The sequence below is a fragment of the Protopterus annectens genome, chromosome 6.part0 (assembly GCF_019279795.1).
Source record: "Protopterus annectens isolate FY-2018-M chromosome 6.part0, PAN1.0, whole genome shotgun sequence".
Classification (NCBI taxonomy): domain Eukaryota; kingdom Metazoa; phylum Chordata; order Ceratodontiformes; family Protopteridae; genus Protopterus; species Protopterus annectens.
This window is the reverse complement of record NC_056737.1, coordinates 1,210,621,131-1,210,644,176: the sequence shown is the minus strand read 5'-3', so window position 1 is coordinate 1,210,644,176 and position 23,046 is coordinate 1,210,621,131. Positions and strand designations below refer to the sequence as shown.

At 39.5% G+C, this 23,046-nt stretch overlaps 1 protein-coding gene across 2 annotated transcripts in view; it reads right to left on the bottom strand.

The window, feature by feature from the left end:
- GRB14 (growth factor receptor bound protein 14) overlaps positions 1-23,046 on the bottom strand; it is a 1,680,298-nt gene that overhangs the window by 860,333 nt on the left and 796,919 nt on the right. Inside the window, exons 1-2 of one of the 2 annotated variants that reach the window (XM_044074832.1) lie at positions 5,805-6,070; positions 5,335-5,491 (exon numbers count right to left, since the gene is read on the bottom strand). In XM_044074832.1, the coding sequence (XP_043930767.1) occupies positions 5,335-5,491; positions 5,805-5,879 (232 nt within the window). In that variant the 5' untranslated portion in view covers positions 5,880-6,070. Of the gene's footprint in view, positions 1-5,334; positions 5,492-5,804; positions 6,071-23,046 lie in introns of those variants that run through there. The other variant, XM_044074833.1, reaches the window with a different exon arrangement.

The window sequence follows — 23,046 nt, the reverse complement described above, 5'->3', positions numbered from 1 at the left end:
AGCCTAGTACACCACCTATAAATCTATGAACTAGTTATTAGTGTAGGACATTGTTATTTTGTATATCCAACACCATGTCTACAGACTTTACTTATTAATATACAGTGGTGTTTTCTGTGCAGCAAATTTCATGTTGCATTGTGAATAATAAATATAGAGCGTTACTGATTATTAGTGTAGAACAGTGTTATTATGTGTATGAAATTTCTTGGGGCATTTTGAATAATGTTTGCAAAAGTGTTACTCATTTTTAGTGTAGAACAGTGCTTTTCTGTGCATCCAACATCATGATGCATTGTGAATAATGTCTGTAGAATGTTACCAGTTATTAATGTACAGCCATGTTATTTCCTTTATCAAACATCATGCTGCATTCTGAATAATAAATATAGAATTCCACTTATTATTTCTGTAGAACAGTGTTATTCTGTGTATCAAACATCATGCTGCATTGTGAACAATGTCTTTAGAGTGTTACTAATTATTAGTGTATAGCAGTGTTATTCTGTGTATCAAACATTATGCACATTGCGCTTGAGAGACAAGTATGTATCCCAGAGACTATCCCTTCTCTGGAATAGGGTCCACACTCATGTAAAGCAGGGTTCCTCCCTAACCCAATTCAAGTGTAACTTGGACAATTGGATGAAAAACTGGAAATTCATCCCTGGTTTGGCACCTATGTCTCTAATGGGCACACATAACCTGTAAATGTTTCGTCTCCCAGGCCTCTGCTTGTAAATCTTTCATCTCCTAGGCCCATGCTTACACTTATCAAGGGTATCAGAACTTGTAAAGAGATTTGGGATACATGCCTAGGCTTAAAAACACCCCTGTGCTCGTTAGCCTAGTACACGCCTATGAACCTGTGAACCTATAATGTCTGCAAAAGTGTTACTGCCAGTGTAGAACAGTGCTTCTCTGTGTATCAAACATCAAGGTGCATTGTGAACAATGTCTTTAGATTGTTACTAATTATTTGTGTAGAGTAGTGTTATTCTGTGTATCAATTTGGGCATTGTTAATGATGTCTGCAGTGTCTCCAACATTATGTGGCATTGTGAATAATGTCTGAGGTCATCATCTTTCTCTACTCTTCCCTCATTAGGCCAATCATCTAGTATAATGTCCCATTTGGCATGTACCTTACTAGACACATGCAACAGCTGGAAAGGCCACCAAAGTATCTCATGAAGAGGATCCTAGGCCTTAAACACATGTCCTACATGGACAGACTCAACAAACTCCAGCTATTCTCTGTCTCATATCATCTACTAAGAGACGATCTCTGCTTGACTTACAAAACTATGTCTGACCCAGCTCTGTTAGAAATGCTACATCTAAAGAAATCTCAATCCCTCTGCACCACATACTCCAGAGACATCAACCTCATTACCACAATCAACAGAACATGGTGGAGGGACAGGTTCATAACCCAGAGACTACCCATGCTCTGGAATAGACTTCCCATACAAGTCAAGCAGACCACCTCACTGGCCCTCTTCAAGAGAAATCTTGATGAGAGGATGGGAAATAGAAAGTTCACCCCAGGGATCACTCCAGTGGCTCCACTTGATAGAGGCACTGGGAACTTAGGTCAGGCGGCACAATGCCAGGGCACTTCTATGGGCTAGACTTGTAAAGGCTTCAGGGCCATTAGCCTAGTACACACCTATGAAGTAATTATTACTGTAGTTATTTGAGGAGAAGTTGGTGATCAGAAAGGGGACTGTTACACATGGAGGTTATTGTTTTAGGATATGACAAATGACACAAATGTGTATGACGTTATGGGCAGTAACTAATTTTGAGTACTTCAGGTATTGCCGCATCTCCAGCCAGATGAAGTTTCTAAGGGGTGTGCTGTGGTGAGACCTATGTGGTTCGTTATTGTTGAATTTTAATATTTTTTTGTAGCATTGTTCTAGTTTAAGTTTGACTTTACCTTGGAGGTTGATGAATATTGGGGCAGCATATAAGAGGCATGGAAGGAGAAAGGTACAGAAGTAGTTTTCCTGATGAGATCATTGATAACACTTCTAGATTTCTATAACATTTCTTGTTTGTAATGTGTACATTAAATTTCAAGAAATCTATGATTAGCAACAGTACCTTTTTTGGGTACCTTTATCTGAGTGTTACTGGAAAGGAAGATTGCCAAGATGGCTTTGAGTGAAGCCTGTGACCTGGGAGTAAAGGTAAGTAGTGTTATTGTGTGTGTGTGTTTAATGAAAATAAATTTTATAAGAACCCATTCTGTTAATGCTTATATTAAATTGTGATCTGTAGAAAAAAAATAAAATAACAATGCAATGTTTAAAGTAAGGCAAAATCCCTGTATTCCATTCCCTTACACGTATTAATTCTGAAAATGTGCAAGAGGTGAGTTAAGTAGAAACCTCCTTACTCTTTTCAGCAATCTTACTGTGAAAACAATTTCTACTCCATAGCAGGTGCAAGCCAGCAAAATACACCTAGAGTATACAAAACCAAATATGACTGCACACTTTAGAACAAGTCTAATGCCATCATTCTCTTTTAAGATCGGAATATTTTTATTTCGATTAATCAGGGTGTATTAGGTTAAGAACTACTGATAGTTTAAAGCATACAGATTTTCTGACATGAGGTCCTATGTTAAATCTGAACTGTACAAAATATATGTTTTTTAAAAGAGAACCTTCAAAACAGTGACATCATAATCAATAGTTGGCTTTGGTGTCATCGGGATAGAACCACTGGATAAATAATTGGATAAACTGATTTGGACATTATAGGATCTTCATTGTGCTTATGGCCTTACCGTTCATGTATTTGTTGTTTCACTGTGACCAATGACTTGTTTTTAGATAAAGACTGGCATAAATACAGCTGTATATCAACACCACACACAACCGGAACTCACTTAACATCGCATACACTATGGCTACACTGTGAGTGGTTGAAGGGGTTGGACTGACTGATTGGAAATCAGATGTTCTTAATTGTATAATGTAAATCCTGTTATTTTTAAAACATTGTGTCTCTATGTATAATTTGCATGCAGAAATGAGAGCAATGTGGAAGAAAGATACCCAAACAGTTCCAATAGTAGTAAGAGCAACAGGTCTTATAAAAAAAGAATTTGCAATCGTACTTAAATATGCTACCAGTACATGGAACCCCATAAAAACTACAGAAGGAGGCATTTCTGAGTACATTGCATATGCTAAGGTGAGCCACCTTGTCTAACATCAAAGAATGAAACACTACAGGTTTCATGAATTTTAATTATGCTGTGACTTAGGAATCAGGTCCATTCCCATCAAGGTATGTAAAATAACAAGCATTTGGAGAAATTAAATTGACAGATTCCATAGGATGACAGACTGCTGTGAAAGTTCATATTGCACGTGATGACACACAAGCAGTCCAGTAAAAGCAAAACGCTACAAGATGGCATCATATGAAAAATGACAAAGCCACGTGAAAGCATGTAAGAAAATGCCATTACACATATACAAGCTAAGTGACGGTGAGGCCCATAACATATGAATCAATGGCTCAACCGCAAATTAATATTAATGATAATATCTAAGTACGGCCATCTTTTAGCCAATGTTTGTTATATCAGTCTCTGGTGGCAGTGGTCAAGAAAAGGCAATTCAGAACAATGCAGAAACTAATTTGAAGGCCACTGTGGAAGAAAAAAACATATTTTTGTAAATGGCAGATTACAGGTTCAGACTGCAACCCAAAATTCACTGCGTTTTTTTTATTTATGTATTTATTTATTTATTATTATGCAAATAATGGAAACTCTCACTGCGTCTCTCTCAAGCATGTTATATTTAATATCCATGCATGGCATATCTAATATCTTAAACTATGTAAAGAAAATATGCGTGTGTGTGTGTGTGTATATATATATATATATATATATATATATATATATATTCAGGATAAAAACTGGACGCAACCACCACGATATGATAAAACCAGTGTTTAATATTAGACTGAAACAGAATACACGCTTTCACATGCTTCACAGGCATGCTTTTTCAGATTTCAAAAACTCATTGTATCAACCACATTTAAATACTAGCCATTAAACAATATAACTACTTAATTAATTGCTTAATTGATTAATCAAGCAAAATAGTGTTCTAATCCTAACTTAAAAAGTCAGATAAAAACATATATAAAGTAAAGCATGTCACATATATATAATGTGAATATAAATTATTATTATAATATATATATATATATATATATATATATATATATATATATATATAGATATATATATATATATATATATATATATATTAGCTGTATACAGCCTATAAACTGATTCTTGTAGAAAATATTTTAATACTGTGGTTTATACTGCAGAATAAAGACAATCTATTTATATCATTTTATTCTGTTTGCAGGTGTCTGGTGTATTAGTTTTTTCTTAGCATTGGCTATCTAGACATAAGAGTCTGTTGCTATGAGCAACACTAGCCTTAGGCAGGTTAAATCTTTTTCAGTTACACATTGTATAAAATAAAGTATGTGGGAATCAAACCTACATTAACTATATATACCAGGCTAATTCTTAGTCTGAAGATTTTGCTTTTGGTTTGCAGCACAGGCTTGGTCAGCAAAACATTTATGAGTAACAGAGGTAATAACAATCAGCTGAAATGTGTTATTCCTTTTTTAAATCCAAAATTGTTCATTAAATTGGGAAACAGCTGTTTTATAATGCGGCCTGCTCTCCATACTCTGATTTAGAATGATGTCATTTAAAAATAGCTCAGCAGCAGAGAGAGAGAGAGAGAGAGAGAGAGAGAGAGAGAGAGAGAGAGAATGATATGCCATTCAGCCTTCAAGTATATCATATAATAGAGAGATAATTTAATGAAGACTGCATTGTTGGGCTTTTGCTGTGACAGAACTTCCTGCTGTGCCTATTTAATCTAGGCACAATACAACGGCAGCAGCTTCTATTGATAATAAATCATTTTCTTAGATTAGGCATAAAAAGGTTCCTGAATGTTATTATAATACCATAATAATGAAATACTTTATGCTGAAGTATTACAGAAAATCAGTTGAATATATTATTTCATAAAGCAGTTTCTGAGACTCTTTGTTGCTGATTCTGTTGCTCATTTTTGTCCATTTTTACATCCAAGCCAAGCAACATTTTGCTACAAATTTTAGTATAAACTATGCTGTATTTTTCCATTCCACTTTAACTGATAACTAGTAATCACACCTAATAAAAAGGCAATAAGTCAACCGAGTAAAAAGTCATGACTGCTTTATAACTTTTCTGTACTTAGAAATGGAATAGTTTCTTACCCAAACCAATGCTAGGGTACTGTTCGAAGAGAGTCCAGCTGTTGTCAGTGGTACACTGATTCTTAAGGACAAGTAGCTGGCACACGTCCCTGGCTGTTACATCACTAGAAACCTCAAGGGCTCTGCAGGTATCATCTTCACTATGCACTTTAATTACCTGCAAATGTAAAAAAGATTAGAGTATGAAAGTGTAGTCTGTTTCAAAAGCTCAAAAAAAGTACTGCTATTTATATGAAGCAAAACATAATGGATTTATAATGGCAATTTATACCTCAACACAACCAAGGAAATAAGAATGCTATATTAAAATAATTTATAGTGGCATTTTAATGGCTTGACTGTTTCATGATTTCAAATTAAGACATCACAACATTTGGCATATTTTCAAAGTAATTTCAAGTTTAAGCAAAATATCTTCCTTTTCAGGTATAATTTCATTACTGGAGTTTTCAATAAGCTTAACTGCTTACCTGCAGGAATGGAGCTATGGTAACTTGCATATTTGGACTAGTTTTGCAGCTGATGTAGGACTGAGTACACATCATTATGCAAAGATGATATGTATTTATGTATGTATCTGAATAACAGCTACTTCTGGTTTCAGCTGTGAAAAAGCCAACCCTGAGCGGCAGTAAGCTCAGCTGAAGTAATTAGGGTGAGCTGCCTGATTTCAACAGTTTCCTGACTCTGTAGCTGCTTGTCATCGCTGCATTTACCCAATCACCTGCTACCTTTTTTCCACAAAAAAAAAAAAAAAAAGCCTGCTTACACTTAGAGCTGGCACCGTGCTGCTCCGTTCATCCTACCTCCCCTTTCGTATCTCTTTATGCATTGAAGCTTTCAGTCAGCACACTGTAAGAAAAACTTAAACACTCAAGCAGATGGGATCTGAATAAAAAATGTTCCTGCAGTCAAATCTGACGAAAGCTGATGAGGATGAGAAGGAAAGGAAAGGGGAGGGAAGCATCGCATGCTGAAACGCAACTTGGTAATATAGCCTTTGTGCACTTCCCACATGAATAGCAGATCAGCAGGGGTAGGACAAGTTGTAATGAATGCGAGGAAGAAAGAATGTTACTGTATTCCTGCTGGGGAAGGTTGAGCACCCTTCAAGAATCTAGAGCAAATGGAAGCTTCTGTTATGACATCATCCTAACACAAGTAATTGATCTGCTATTTAATCAGTCAGCATGGAGATTTACAAGACAAAAGCTAAAGGTCCATCTAGCTAAGACATCAGACAAGAGCCAAGGGCTGATTTACTAAAGCTTCTTTCACAGGCAGTTTACTAGCATTATCTGTCATTATATAATGAATGGCAAGAGAGTTCAAAAATGTTTTTATTATTAATGCTGTGCACTGCAGGTTTTAAATGCAATGGTACATTTGGAAGACATTTTTCTGACAAACTTTATCATCCATTCACATATCTTGGCTAATTACAGAATGCAAAATGACAAAATGCTATACAAATAGTTAAAACTAAACATTGCAACATTTTACACACTATATGACTGTCTGTTTTAAGTACACATGTAAATACACACACACACACACACACACACACACACACACACACACACACACACACACACACACACACCCAAGTGTATCAACAAATGGCAAATATTCATAAGAGCGAACACAGATAAAGAGATCATTTTATATCATACTCTAAAATGATTGAAGATAAAAAAATGAAAACTATTTTTTGCGGGTGGCAAGCTCCTCCCCCCGCACCCCCCTCCGCTACTTATATATGCTGACTCCGAGATCGCACAACAGTGGGTTAATGATTCAATACAAAAGGCTGATGGCAGAAACTCCATTTAACAGAATGTTCTCTCACATTAGCATTAACTTTTTTTTTACAGTAGCAAAAAATGTTCACTCAGGTGAACGTTCACTCTTGTCAGCTATAATATCTATCTGTCTATATCTATCTATATATATCTATATATTTATATATATATATATATATATATCTACCATAGTAAAAAACTTTTCCAAAGCCAACTTTGGGCTTCTAAAAATTGAGGTGGCTAACTTTACATCGCCCATGCAAATGGAGAATAAATGCAATGTGGCAGAATCATACTCCAATGCACTGTACGAACACGTACACAAATGCATGTAATGTACCATCCCCAATAGAACCAAGATGATCTCCTCCAAAAAAAGGAACCAATCTGGTGGTCCCCTGCCATAAACAAACTGTACAACAGAAGGAAGAAACTGTTGCAGAACAATGCAAAGTCCCACAACAGGAAAAACTCCCTTGCCAGCCTTAACAAAAAGCTGAGATCCCTCATCAAATCCACCAAAGCTAGCTACAAAAACAAAATAGCAACAGATACTTAAGGCAACCGCAAAGCCTTCTATATGTATGCCAAAAATCTACAAGGCAATGCTCAGATTTGCTCAGAGCTGCTACACAATGGTAATTCATATACTGAGCCAACAGACATTGCAAATATACTGGCTGACAGATTCAGTGCCAACTTTACCCCCCCTCTCACCCCTAAAGGGCCAATCACAATACCTGAGGAATGTGAAGTACCCAATATTAGAGCTGCACAGGTTAAAATTGCACTGGCCAAGGCCAAGAATAGAGCTTCCATGGGACCTGGCATCCTGGGCTGTGTTCTACATGAATTGCAAAATGAACTGGTACCACACCTGAGCACCCTGTTCAATCATGGCCTCATTTCTGGCTTTGTCCCGGCCAAATGGCACACTACTACAGTAATCCAACTCCACAAAGGGGTGCGACTACGGACCCTGGGAGCTACCACCCCATTAGCCTGATAAGTCTGGTATACAAGGCTATGGAGCGCATCATCATGGACCTAATAAACATGGGCATAGGGAATCTCCAGACTCTAGACCCCTATGCAGTTCGCATTTGTTAATGGCAGATCTTGTCTGCTCAACCTGGTAGACTTCTTTGAGTCTGTCACCAGAGCTGTGGATGAAGGCAAGGTAGTACACACAGCCTAGCTTGATCTGGCCAAGGCCTTCGGTATAATTCTTCAGTCAGGAATCATAGATAAACTCACTAAATTAGGCCTCAATCCCTGTGTCACAAGCTGGGTCACAAACTGGCTCACTGATAGAAATCGCACAGGGAAAGTAGCGGACTCCAAGTCTGACTACCGACCAGTCATGAGTGGAGTCCCACAGGGTTCATTCTTGGGTCTTCTCCTGTTTGGCATCTACTTTGCTGAAGTCCAGGTCAAAACCAAGGGACTATGGCTGGCCAAGTTCGCCGATGACTGCAAACTGGAAGCTATTATTAGCTCCCGAAATGATGTTGACATTCTACAGAAAGGCCTCACGGAAACCAATGACTGGTGTCAGAACCATGGCCTCAAGCTCAGCGCCAAAAAACGCATCATATTTCCCTTTGGGAAGAACACGGTACCCATGAACTACCACATCGATGGTAATTCACTGAACACTGAAGTTGTCATAAGAGATCTAGGAACACAAGTGGATAGCAACCTATCCTTTGATAATCACATTGCCACTGTGGTCAGAAAATCCTTCTATGTGGCACATGACATTACAAAGGGTTTTGACTCCAGGAAGAAAGAGGTCATTGTCTGACTCTACTCTTCCCTCATTAGACCAATTATCGAGTACAATGCCCTATTCAGCATGTACCTCACTAGACAATTGCAACAACTAGAAAGAGCACAAAAATACCTCACTAAGGGGATCCAGGATTCAGGTTAATGCTGAATTCAGGGCTGTGTTACAAATCTATGTGTTTGCCCGTACTTTACTTGAATAGAAGGAAGTTTCTCTATTCACCTATGAGAGAGGGGAGCTTTGAGCAGCCTATCTGTCCCTGGAGCAGTGGTTTAAGCCCAGAAATTAGTAGTTTATTGACCATTTTGTGGTAATTTTTATTTCTTTCATTTTCCTGCTATAAATACCGTATTTGCCCGGTTGGTTAGCTAGGGAAAAACTATTCCTGGCTCCACAAAGTCTCCTCTTCAATATTTCCCTTGGAACTAGACAAACTTTCAACTTAAGCACTCAAGTCATTCATTTCTCAGCCTGGCACTTGCTCAAAACGTATAGCAAACACTTATAAACCCTAGCACTAGACCCTCCTGTACTGTACAGAAGGACAAGGCTCTCTATTCAACCTTACCAGCCATCCAGTAAAACAGTTCACTGTACCTACCCAGGCATGTCCAAAGGGCAGTTTCAGGTGTACTTTCCAGTCCAACTGGTGAATCTGGGCATTTTGAGGCAATGTTACAACTGCCTCATGTACACAGATAACCCCTCCTCCTACCACCAAACACTAATACATGCGACAGATGCAATTATACAGCCAAACTGGAGGCTAAGCTCTCTTAACCCAAGACTGGATCAGACAGTCAAGAGGAGAAGGGAAATACTTGCATCACACCACAAGTCTCACATAGACCCATTAAACCAGCACCAGCAAAAAACACACATAAATACATGAAAACATACTCGGAGGCTCTAAATAAAAATCTGCAAAACCAACAGAGACCGCCAAAGCAAACATCCAAGCAAACTCCACCCCCCCAACACAAACCATAAAATGCATACTTCACAAAACCAGTGTGCCATGCAATCACAGCCCTTAAGGCAAAATAACATACCCAACACACTAGTAATAGGTGACTCTATAGTCAGGCTCACTGATGTCCCACTCAGTAGGTTGAACAAGGAGAAGGTTACTGTTAGCTCTCTGTTGGGTGCCAGAATCCGCCACATAATACAAGCACTCAGGTCACTCGAGAACAAGTACAAATATGACTCTGTCATTGTCCATGTTGGTGTGAATGACATGAACCATACCTCCCTGGACTACATGAAAAGAGACATGGAAGAGATCTCTGATCACGTAGCCCAGTCCGGTATGACCCTGACCCTGAGCAGCATCCTGCCCTCACCAAGAATGATACCACGGTATAAAGAAAAAATTCTTGATTTCAACAATTAGCTAAGTTTCTGGTGTCATTCAAAGGGGATCCAGCGTCTGTTCACCTGGTATGACATGCTCGACAAGCCACGCTGCTTCGCTAGAGATGGCTTGCACCTGTCACCCTTAGGCTTTCGAATACTGGCCAAGGCTCTTGCCACCCCCATAGTGCCTTTTTTAGGCAAGGCTCAAAAGACAAACCCACCGCTGTAAATAGCACAAGTAACAAAAAACTGAGAGTAATGCTACTCAATACCAGAAGTCTAAACCTCAAAATGCACGCACTCGAGGCACTCCTCAGTATGGAAAAAAATCGATATATGTGCAGTAACAGAAACCTGGTTTAAGGCTCCAGAGAGCACCCCAGCACTATCAAGCTACAACTCATACCATACATTTCGGCCACAGAACCCAAACCGAAATACAAAAGGTGGGGGTGTATCCATATTCATCAAGGATACCCACATCTCCAGGTTAGTGGCGCAGCACAATGCTTCAGAGATCATCCACATGCAACTAACAATGGGCAACACTGCAATTCAAATTGTAGCTTGCTACAGATCACCCATCATGTCCCAGGACTCCCATTCTGCATTTCTGGAAACACTGGGAAACATAAAGGTCCTACCAAATATTGGGTGATTTCAATTATCCAAACATTAACTGGAATAACTACCCAAGTACTAACTCCCTTGCCCAACATTTCCTAGAATTTATAAACTCAAACACCCTGGTTCAACAGGTCAACACTCCCACCAGAGGCGACAACATATTGGACCTGGTCATCACCAACATGGGCGACTGGTGTTCCACACCGGAGGTCAACCCCTCACTGGTTAGATCTGACCATAAACAAATCACTTTGGATATCCATATTCCGCCCCCACCCCCGGACAAGAAAACCACCATGAAAAACTTTTCAAAAGCAAACTTCATGTTACTTAAGACCGAGGTGGAAAGTTTCAAAGCCCCCATGCTGAAGGATAACACTGTCCAAGCTGCAAAATCCTTTACTAATGCATTCTATGAGCACCTAGAAGAATACATGGATCGTGCCATCCCAAGCAAAACCTAGACTCACTCCTCCAAGAAAAGGAAACCAGTCTGGTGGACTCCTGCCATAAACAAGCTATACAATAGAAGGAGGAAACTAGTACAGAAAAGAGTAAAATCCCAAGAAGGGAAAACATCCCTGATCAGTATCAGCAAGAAACTACGATCCCTCATAAAATCATCCAAGGCGAGCTTTGAAAGAAACATTGCCAAGGACTCCAAAGATAACCACAAGGCATTCTTTAGCTATGTCAAGAATCTAAGTGGCAATGCTCAGATCTGCTCAGAGTTAGTGCAGAATGGCACAAAATACACTGAACCGACCGATATCACCAACATCCTGGTAGACAGGTTCAGTGCAAACTTCACTCCCCTCGCACCCCAAAAAGGGCCCATAACCACACCAGAAGAATGTAGAGTAGAGTCCCTGAAATCACAGACTCTCAGGTTAAAACAGCCCTCTCAAAAGCCAAAAACACAGCATCAATGAGACCGGACGGTGTCCCAAGCCACATCCTACATGAGCTCAAAGACGAACTAACCCCTCACCTAAACACACTGTTCAAACTCAGCCTCTCCACAGGCTACATACCCATAGTGTGGTGCACAGCAAAGGTTATTCCACTCCACAAAGGAGGAGCCACAAAAGACACTGGGAACTATTGCCCTATAAGCCTGACTGACTTGGTCTGCAAGGCTATGGAGCGCATCATCATGGAACTCATTAACAGAGACATTGGGAACCTCCAAACACTGGACCCTACCCAATTCAACTTTGTTAAGGGCAGATCATGCCTTCTAAACCTGGTGGACTTCTTAGAGACAGACACCAAGGCTATAGATGAAGGAAAGGTGGTACACACAGCCTATCTAGACCATGCTAAGGGCTTCAACACTATTCCCCATTCAGGTATTATAGACAAGCTCACCAGGCTGAACATAAACCCCTTCATCACAAGATGGGTTGCCAACTGGCTCATGGACAGAACCCACATGGTAAGAGTTGCAGGAGCTAGGTCCGACTCTAAACCGGTTACAAGTGGCATTCCCCAGGACTCAGTCCTAGGACCCCTCCTGTTCGGCATATACTTCTCAGAGGTACAGGCAAGCACAGGAGGAATATGGCTGACCAAGTTCGCAGACGACTGCAAACTAGGGGCTATAATTGACTCTCCGGCTGACACAGACACCCTCCAAAAGGATCTCACTGAGATGGATACCTGGTGTCAAAATCATGGCCTCAAGCTAAATGCCAAAAAGTGCATAGTCATCCCCTTTGGAAAAAACAAAGTACCTACAAACTACCACATAGGTAGTAGTCCCCTAATTACGGAAGACATAATAAGGGATCTGGGGACCCAAATAGATAGTAATCTCACCTTTGATAATCACATTGCCAAAGAGGTTAGAAAATCCTTCTACATGGCCCACCTAATCACAAAAGGGTTCACATCCAGATCAAAAGAGGTCATTGTGCCCCTCTACTCATCACTCATCAGACCCATCATAGAGTACAATGCCCCATTTGGGATGTACCTTACAAGACACCTGCAACAGCTGGAAAGACCACAGAAGTATCTCACCAAGAGGATCACTGGTCTCAAACAGATGCCCTATGCAGCTCGACTGAAGAAACTCCAGCTGTACTTGGTTGCATACCGCCTACGCAGAGGTGATCTCTTCCTGACATACAAGGCCATGTCCAACCCAGAATTGATGGACATGCTCCACCTAAAGAAAACCTTATCCCCTCGAGTCACACACTCTAGGGATCTAAACCTCACCACAACAATAAATAGGACGTGCTGGAGGGATAGATTCCTATCCCAGAGACTTCCCATGCTTTGGAACAAGATCCCAATCTACATTAGGCAGAGCTCCTCGCTAACACTCTTCAAGAGAAACCTTGACGAGTGGATGGGAAACAGAAAGTTTACCTCAGGGATCAATTTAGTGGTTCTGCTGGACAGAGGCACAGGGAACTAATCTAAGGGGGCAGCAAAAGCCAACACATTCTGGCCAGGCTTATAAATGCCTTCGGGCAGATAGCCTAGAACCTACCTTTGAACCTATGAACTATATTTTCAGCACTATTCACATTTACAGAAAGCACTCTAAAATTTTCATTTTCCCTTTTCTTTAGAGGATGGTGTCACTAGCTCAGAGATAATTGCTAAGCTACCTTTCTTAGACTGTTCTTCTTTTTCTGTCTTTCACCCTTTTACCTAAAGAATTTTTTTCCTTATAGTATCTCACAATTTATACCGTCTTCATCACTTATTTCAGAGCTTTCTTCTGTGTCTTCTTTATTATTTTTTCTCATCTAATTTTTCTTTTATTTCTACTACTTCACACATTTATTCCCTTTCTTTTTCCTTACTCGCATTTTCATTTTTACAATCCAGCCAAAATGGGCAGCATGGCGGTGCAGCAGTTAGCAATGTCAGCTCACAATAAGAGGCTCCCTGGTTCAATTCTCAGCAGGGGTGCCTTCTGTGTAGAGTCTGTATGTTCTCCCTGCATTTGTGTGGGTCGCCTCTTGATGCTCTAGTTTCCTCCCACATTCCAAAGACATGCGTCTGGAACATTTCTCTCCAAGCCTCTGCTGGAAATAGGCTTTGTTCCAGTCAGACTTTCCCAGTAAACAAATGGTAAATAAATGTCCACATTTATAACATTCCAGTTCACATTTTTGGATCATTTCCCATCTCCCCACAAATATAACATTTTCATTAATCAGAATTACTTATCAAATGTCTTTCTTTTTCACAAAAAAAAAATGTTTTGGGTTGTCCACAGTATTTTACAACACCCCTTTTCCCTTCCACATTTATCATGCTTGGCATATGTATAATTTTTGTTCTTTCTACTGTTAACACACTACTATAATTCCTTCCACCAGTCTACAAACCCCTTTTGCAATGTCCATTACTTCTATGTCCTTTCAAAGTCTTTCTTTCCACCATTGGTAGAAATTGTATGTGAATTTTCTTTTTAGTTTCCCTGTTAAATGCTTTTATTACATGAAGATTCCATCGGTTACAGTCTTTCTTTTTTCATATTCTCCAAGAAGATTTTCCATTGAAAATATAGTCTGAAATAAAATGTCACAAAATGTCTCTGTTGATAAGAATAAGTGCTCTAACCTCATGTGCTTTTACACCCAAAGGAGCAATTAAATTGCCCCACACTTCATACCTGTTGATTTCTTTGTCTTCTTTACTTTGAATCCTTACCACATATTTCTGTTTTTCATTTTCTTCTGCCACCTTTTCTGCTACCCCCTTCTGCCTTCTTTTACTTCTCTGCACATTTTTTCATTTCCATTTCACCACTAGTTTTCAGGATTGTCTCTGCATCGTCCTTTTGTATTTTCTCCATAATGTGCCCCCAGGAAACAGCTGCATCATTTCCTGAGTCACTCTGCACACTATTTCTTTAAAGTAAATCATCCTGTAATCCTTCTGACTGGAGGATTGTAATTATACATCTACCATTTGCCAACTCATCTCCACCAAACAGATTTTTTTGAAACATCTCCTCAGAATCCGTGGCTTTCTCCTCCATTTCTCCTCTCCACTCCATTATTTCCTTTTCTCTGCATTTGCCTCTCTGTTTCTCTAGACCACCTGCACACCTGGATGGGAAACAGTAAATGGTCATGCAAAATGGATACCACTCACAACAGTGACAAGTAGGGGAATTTCCCCTGATGCCCTGGACAAATTTTCACTAGTGGTATAAATACCACCTCAGGTCCCCCTGAAAAGAAGCCACTCACTAGCTTAGAGGGACTAACCTGGTCAACATAGGATAAATAAATTTAAAAATCTGATATATACTCTCAAAAATATATAATCAGATGACTATACACCCTCCTGATATCTTGATCACCACAGCAACCTGTCTAAAACCAGTCACAGAAGATGAGCATATTCTGTTCCCATATTTCAACATACACATGTTAGACAGAAAAAATATGAAAAGCAAGTGGATTAGCATTAATATTTATAAATATCCTGAAGAAAACACTATTCTATTTCATAAACCTAACTTTCAATAAGTCAGAACTAATGGCCTCGTCTCTCAAAATCAACAATTATAAGTCATTAGTCATAGCTGGATTATATATTCCACCAGGTAATAACATCTCTACTCTTGAAAACATACAATACTGGTTCTCCCACCATGTAGAACTTAAGGCAATCATTATGGGGGGCATAAATATAGACTGGCTTACTTTAACTACACACAATCGAGCTAACAATAAACAGCTGTATACATTTATACAATTAGTAAACTCCCCAGCTTGATTCAACAAAGTTACAACATCAAGGAAATCTACATTAGGTTGGTTCTTATCACCCTTACCCAAAAATCTATCTTCCTATGCCACATTACCTCAAACAATAATTGACTACCTTCCTACATATCTTATCAGATACAGCAAGCGTAACCCTACAGACATCACTACAAAAAGGCAGAAATCCCTCTAGCATCCATCTCGATACTACAAAAATTCCTAGCCACGTACAGCTGCAGCACATTAAAGAAATCTTCCACTAGCTGATATTGTTGATAGACTGAACATAACCTTGTTAAATATCTTAAGCAGCTGCCCCCCCATCAGATCAAAAAGAGTAAAAGCCAAACCTGCACCACAGCTAAGGAAAAACACTAAGGTAGTCATGAAAACAATAAATACGATTTGGAAAAATATGGCTCTAAAATAAACCCCCAAAACTTCAAACCCTACAGACATCTAAGGAACTTAGCAAAAAAAAAAAAAAAATACCAGAAAGTGACAAGAAAATATACTAAATCGCATATGAAGACATAAACGAACATAACGCTAAACTCTCCTGGACCTCAATAAATGATCTCTTAAACCCTGTTAAAATTATCTAGGCAGCCCCAACTATATTCCAAACCATGAGGGCATAGCCAGTCTGTTCAACAAACACTTCATTCAGGCAACCACTTCCCTTGTAAAACACAGACAAATCAATCCACTCCACCCTACCTCCCAAACTAACACCCACAGCCCCCCTTTCCTCTCAAACCAGTACCAACCTTAGTCATTTAAAATCACCCAACCAAATTAAAAACCTACCACCATAGCTCCAGATAACCGCTCCACAAAATATCTTAACATTGTAGCCAAATCCATTGCTTAGCCTACATCTATCCTCATTAACCACTTCCATAATTGTGGAAAAATTCTTTATTGGACCATTACATAAAAAAGGGCCATCCACTGGCCTAAGTAAATATAGACTGATAGCTATACCTTCACCTCTACTCAAAATCCAAGAGAAATGCATACATGAATAGTTCTCAGCAAACATATCTGACAATAATATACTCTCCCAAATCATCGTGGTTTCTGCCCAAACCTCTGTGCTACTAAGGTTTACTGAAACAGTGAATCAATACAGAAAGCTGGGTAGCTTGGTATTTACTTTTACCCTAGGCCTATCAAAAGCTTTCGGTAGCATATGTCATCAAAAGCTATCGGATAATGTAATCCTCTATAAGGTCTAACAAAGTCCACACTAAATGGGTTCCACAGCTACCTACATATAAAACACAGCAAGTCATTAAATGGCAACATGAATTTTCACCCTTCCAACCCATCTCCACAGTTATCCCCCAAGGTTCCATTTTAGGTCCCATACTTTTTCACCTATTCATTAATGAACTGCCCACAGCTACCAACCACACTTAAATTATACAGTACACAGATGACTCCACGTTAATCTGTGCTACAAAGATATTGTACTAATTCCAAGAATTAACTCAGAAGTCCTTCCTATCTGTTCAAAACTGGCATGATGATCCCAATCTCTTCTTAAATCTTAACAATAAAAAAAACAACTAAAGTAATGCTATTCACTCCTAAATAGTTCTCCTTCTAAATGTCCCCTTTCTCAATAAGATCAAAAAACAGTATCAAAATTTAGCTAATGCCTTATTCCAAACTATTAGGCATCACAATAGATGAACATGTGACATTCAACCAACACATTCTTCAAACACCACAAAACGGTCACCAGAAATTAGGTGCTCTGTACAAAAATAAACCCTCCCTCTCAGACTCAGCAAGGGTAAATATTACTAGGGCATACCCTCTTCTGACCTTAGTCTGTGCCTCCCCCATTCACTAACCTACTCTCTACTCAGTCCTCAAAAATCTAACAGTGCTATAATAACATCAAGTTTGCTGTCAATCAATCTTACAGCACCCACCATTGCATTGCACTTAAGTAGCTATAATGGCTAGAACTCCAACACACATACCTACACATTCTCAGTTGGTAACAATCCACAAACTGATATACTCACCAACCCCCCCCCCCCCTGCCACATAACCTCTAGAAACTTCCTAATTAACAAATGGCCATGATACGTAGGGACATAATTGGTTTGGATTGCATGGCTACCTTGTTCGTCGTTAGCCTAGTATATAACATTGATCTATGACAAACACCCAAACTTGCATCACATCATCCAACAGTACTGTCATAACAATCGCCTTTGTTCCATGGACAAAGCCCTGCTCACCATACCCAAATCAAACAAATGCTGCAGGCAACCACCTTTACTCAACTTAATTTCAAAAAACTGGAGCAACTGCTTTCAAATCAAAACTAAAAAAAATGGTTAATACTGACTGGCTAAGCCTGTGTCCATCAACTGGATAAATGCACCCACCCCACTCCCCGCCCTTCACACCCCACTCCATGCCTTTCACACCCCACTCTCGACCCTTCACACCCGACTCCCCTTCCTTCACACCCCACTTCCTGCCCTTCACACCCCACTCCCTGCTCTTCACACCACCACTCTCGACCCATCACACTCCACTCTATGCCTTTCACACTCCGCTCTCCCCTTCACACCCCACTCCTCACCATTCACACTCCACTTTCTGCCCTTCACACCCCACTCTCGACCCTTCACAGCCCACTACCCAACTTTCACACCCCACTTCACACCCTTCACACCCAACTCTCCACCTTTCACACCCCACTTCCCACCTTTCCTACCCCACTCCCCGCTCTTCACACTCCACTCTCCACCCTTCACACCCTACTTCCTGCCCTTCACACCCTACTCCCTGCTGTTCACCCTCCAACTCTCGACCCTTCACACTCTACTTCCCACCCTTCACACCCAACTCTCCACCTTTCACACCCCACTTCCCACCCTTCCTACCCCACTCCCCACTCTTCACACCCCACTCTCCACCCTTCACACCCCACTCCCTGCTGTTCACCCTCCAACTCTCGACCCTTCACACTCCACTTCCCACCCTTCACACTCCACTCCATGCCTTTCACACTCCGCTCTCAACCCTTCACACCCCACTCCTCACCCTTCAAACCCCACTTTCTGCCCTTCACACCCCACTCTCAACCCTTCACATACCACTAACCACCCTTCACACCCCTCTCCCTGCCCTTCGCACCCAACTCTCCACCTTTCACACCCCACTTCCCACCCTTCCCACCCCACTCCCCGCTCTTCACATTCCACTCTCCACCCTTCACACCACATTACCCTCCCTTCATACTCCACTCCCTGCCCTTCCCAAACCACTCCATGGTAGCACAATCTCCACCCTAATCTTTGCATAGTTTCATTTTATGCATACCCAGTCAGTATGTCTTCTGTTGTGTATTTCTTCGAAGTCCAGATTCATAGGATCTGTGTACTCTGCATACCTCTTAACTGCACACACACACTTAAAACTGCCTTACTGTCTCTTACTGCTTGTTTCTTATATTATCTATAAATTCATTGCTGGAACTTTTCTCCCCAGACCTCCATTGAAAAGGGGCATTGATGACCAGCCGGGCTTTCCCAGTAAACAAATGCTAAATAAAACTAAATAAATAAATAACTTACTGGCTGGTGGGAGGGCATCTGTCTGGTCTACAGAGGATGCTATGAACAGTGTTAATGTGAGAGCTTCAACTAACAGATTAGGTAGCTCCAGGCAGGTAATGGACTTGAGTGCCAGACTTTAGTGTGTTTGATTAATGTGGTTAATTACAAACTTTGCAATTTTATAATAAGATGACATAATCTGGCCAGCTGAGAGGACTATGGGTTAGTCAAAACTGATGCCGCTTATAGGGAACTAGTGAGTAGATAGATCTGAGCTATGGCCTTACATGCATGATCTGACAGAAAAGGTTTGACTTAATAAAGAAGTACTAGTTTCTGGAGGCATTTCTTTTTTGAACATTTATTTTACTCAATAGGAACACAGAAACATAGGAAGAATACTTTGTAATCAATGACAGGGGCCATAAGATGCTTAGCTATATACAACTTTAAGTAGAAAAACTTAAAAGTTCTGGCTGCCCTTGTCAAGCACCTAATACTTCTTTCTTACCAAATCGAGCAGGGCCTTATATTATAAGCCTGGTGTAAGTCTGTGTCTGCCAATCAAGTCATCTAGAGTAGCATTAATGGTAGTCAAAGTAACACTTAGTTTAACCTATTGATATACTTTATTCCATGGTCTGAAAATAATCTGTTAGGAATCTATCCCTCCAAGCAGGCAGTTTAATGTTTTATTCTAGGTTTAGGTGTCTAGTGCAGGTGTTTGGAAAAGGTACTGGTTTTGTGAAGACATTGGGCCTTTTGTGGCCTGAAAAGAGCTGGGCACAGGTCACTTCAGAGCAGATGATAAGCTATGGAGTATATGAAGAGTCCTGTTAATCTGTTAGGATAGTTGAAGTCCCTTTAATTACTATGGTTAGAAATGTATCCACTTGTAACCCAGTGGACATCATAGGGGTTTAAATTAATAATCCCAGCATAAGGAATAGTATCAAAAGCTTTGATCAGGTCAGGGTGAACAATGTGCACAGAGTGACCACTGTCCACAGTGTCTTTTACTTTTTTTCAAAGAAGTTTACCGGGTTCAGGTGGCAGGAACTGTTCTTTACAAATCCAAACTGTCTGTGGCCTAGTTCAGTTAAACTGTCTGTGTCTATGTAAATGACTTTTCCTATGATATGTTCTCTGCATATAAAACTGGGGAGGTTGATGGTCCCAAAATAACCTGGGTGTGTAAAGGGGCCAGCCTTGTGTAGGGGAGTCACAGAGGCCATTGTCCAGGTATCGGGTACAAGCCCTGTAGCCTGAGGTTGAACAATTGAAGTAGATGTTTATATAGTACATACCTGGCACATTTGGAAATGCAGCCTGATATGTTGTCTGGCCCCATAGAAGTATTATGTTTAGTCCTTAACAATGATTCAAAGACTTATTTCAAGGTGATTTCAGGGGAGACAAAATTTTCAGTTTGAGTGGGGGCAACAATGTGGGTAGATGGGGTAAAGTTAACACAAAATTTGTCTGCTAATATAGTGGCTATATGCTTGGGATCACATACATAAGCTCAATTTAGTGCTGGACATTATTACTTAATTGTCTGATATAGCTGAGGAAATATTTGAAGTTTCTATTGCTATATGAGGCAACCTTGCAGTCGTATTCTGTTTTACGTTTTCTGATATTGATGTTCCTTGCTGGCACATTTCAGTGGGATCTTGGGGTAGGTGGGTGTGAATTTCTTCCAGATTTTCATTACTTTTTTCCTTTTGTTATGCAATTAATTTATATGGAAATTCCAGCAGATATATTTGTTTTCTGAATTTGCCATTACATTTAAAATAGATGAGTACTGCTTTTTCTATCCAGCTGATTAGCTACTGGCAGTTTTGTAAATTAAGGACTGATATCAAAGTACAGGCAAAGAGAAAGAAATAGGGTGTCCTAAACAAAAGAGCAGCATTGTAAGGGTTTTCAGTCGAATCTAGAACAGAAGCTGCCATTAAAAAAGGAATAATTAGTAAAGCATATAAAATATTGCATGATAACTATAAGAATCAATCAGAGGAGGTCAGAAAGGATTGGGAAGAGAGACTGCATAAGCAAATCACAAAGAAACAATCAGAGAATGTATGTATGCCTCCCAAATGTGCAACAAAATCTAGAAGATTTAGGATTTTTGCTTGGAAATGTTTGCATAGATATTTTTATACCCAAAGTAGTCTCCAGGGAATTTTTTTTCTCAGGTAGACAGCAAATGTTGGAGGTGTGTTGTTGAAGAACGAGATACTTGGGAACATATTTTCTAGGACTACGTTGGGTTGCCAGACTTTAAGGATTCCCTGTGGGATGCACTGTTGGAAAGGCTGAGTGGGCAGATTAGTGTGATGAGGGTGATGACTTTTGTGAGCTATGATACAGAATCAGAATTGCCTAGAAATGTTAAGGCCTTGCTGTGTCTAATTATGGTAGCTACAAAAAAAAAACAATTATTAAAAAATGGAAATCAAAATCTAAACCAATTATATTAGAATAAGTGAATATAGTAACAGATAAAACAACTGAAATTTAGATCTTTAGAAAAAAGGTTGGAGCAGACTATATAGGTAAAAAGGGGAACTATGGGAACAATACAAACAGGGAGGGAATGAGGTTTAAAAGAAGGCCAGATTTAAGTGATCTATGTAATGTTTGACTGAAAATGATTGGGTAGATTATAAGTGAGCTATAATGTTTGCAACTAGGAGTGTCTTAGTATAGTTTGTGATGTAAAATGCTTGCAACTAGGATTGTGTCAGTGTGGTTTGTTTTCATTTATATAGCTGTATGATTGCTTGTGTTGTAAGTGATAGTTTAATAAAGATGTTTCTTGTTAAAAAAAAACAAAAAAAAAAACAACAGTTTATAGTAGTCTTGTAATTTTGTAAAAAGGAAAATAGTTTTGCTGCATTTCACAATAGCTCTAGTCTAGTATTATTACCCGATAGTATTTTTAAGTCACTGTAGTCTTATTCCTGGCTTGAAGGTGAAAATATCCTTATTTTTCTTTGGATTTAGAAGTAGTTTCGATTGCCATAACCAATCTTTAGTTTATGTAAAGGAAATCTGTAGCCCATCTTGGAGCTGTTTGCCTGAATAGGCTACATATATTAGTGTTGTGCTATCTGCATATTAGATTAGATTCCCTGGATGACAGACTGTATGCATTTTATTTATAAAGCTATTACAGAGTAAAGGTCCTAATATGGAGCCTTGTGGCACATGTAATGCTGTTTGCTGAGGAGCTGACAGCTTGTCTGCTCAGCATGCATACAGGGTTCAGTAACTACGGTAACGTTTATACCTGCTGATTGTACTATATATGTGAGGCCTACTTCCTTAACTCTCAGTCATAGTATGGAATGTAAACTGTATCAAACTATCTGGAAAGGACTGAAAACAGGGATGCAATCACTCAACTTGATTTTGTCTTTCATGAATGTAGTTTATGAAGGTTAGAAATGCTGTTTCTGAGTTGTGGCCTGGCCTAAATCCATGCTGGGTTGTGGAAAGCAACATGTTCTCTTTTATATAGTTGATCAACTGCAGCTAAACATATGTTCAAGTATTAATAAAAAAAAACGAACATTTTTTTTTATTTTGCTTTTACGGCTATTTTCATTTGTTTGTTTGGAAGTTTCGTGAGGCATTATATGTTCAAATATTTTACATAACAAGTGGCTATTGGTCTGTAGTTTGCTACTTCAGATTTGCCACCTTTATGTAAAGAAATAACATAATGATGATTGTTTCCAAAGTTTTGGGACTATAGATCTTGGAGAGAGCAATTTGTAAGTATA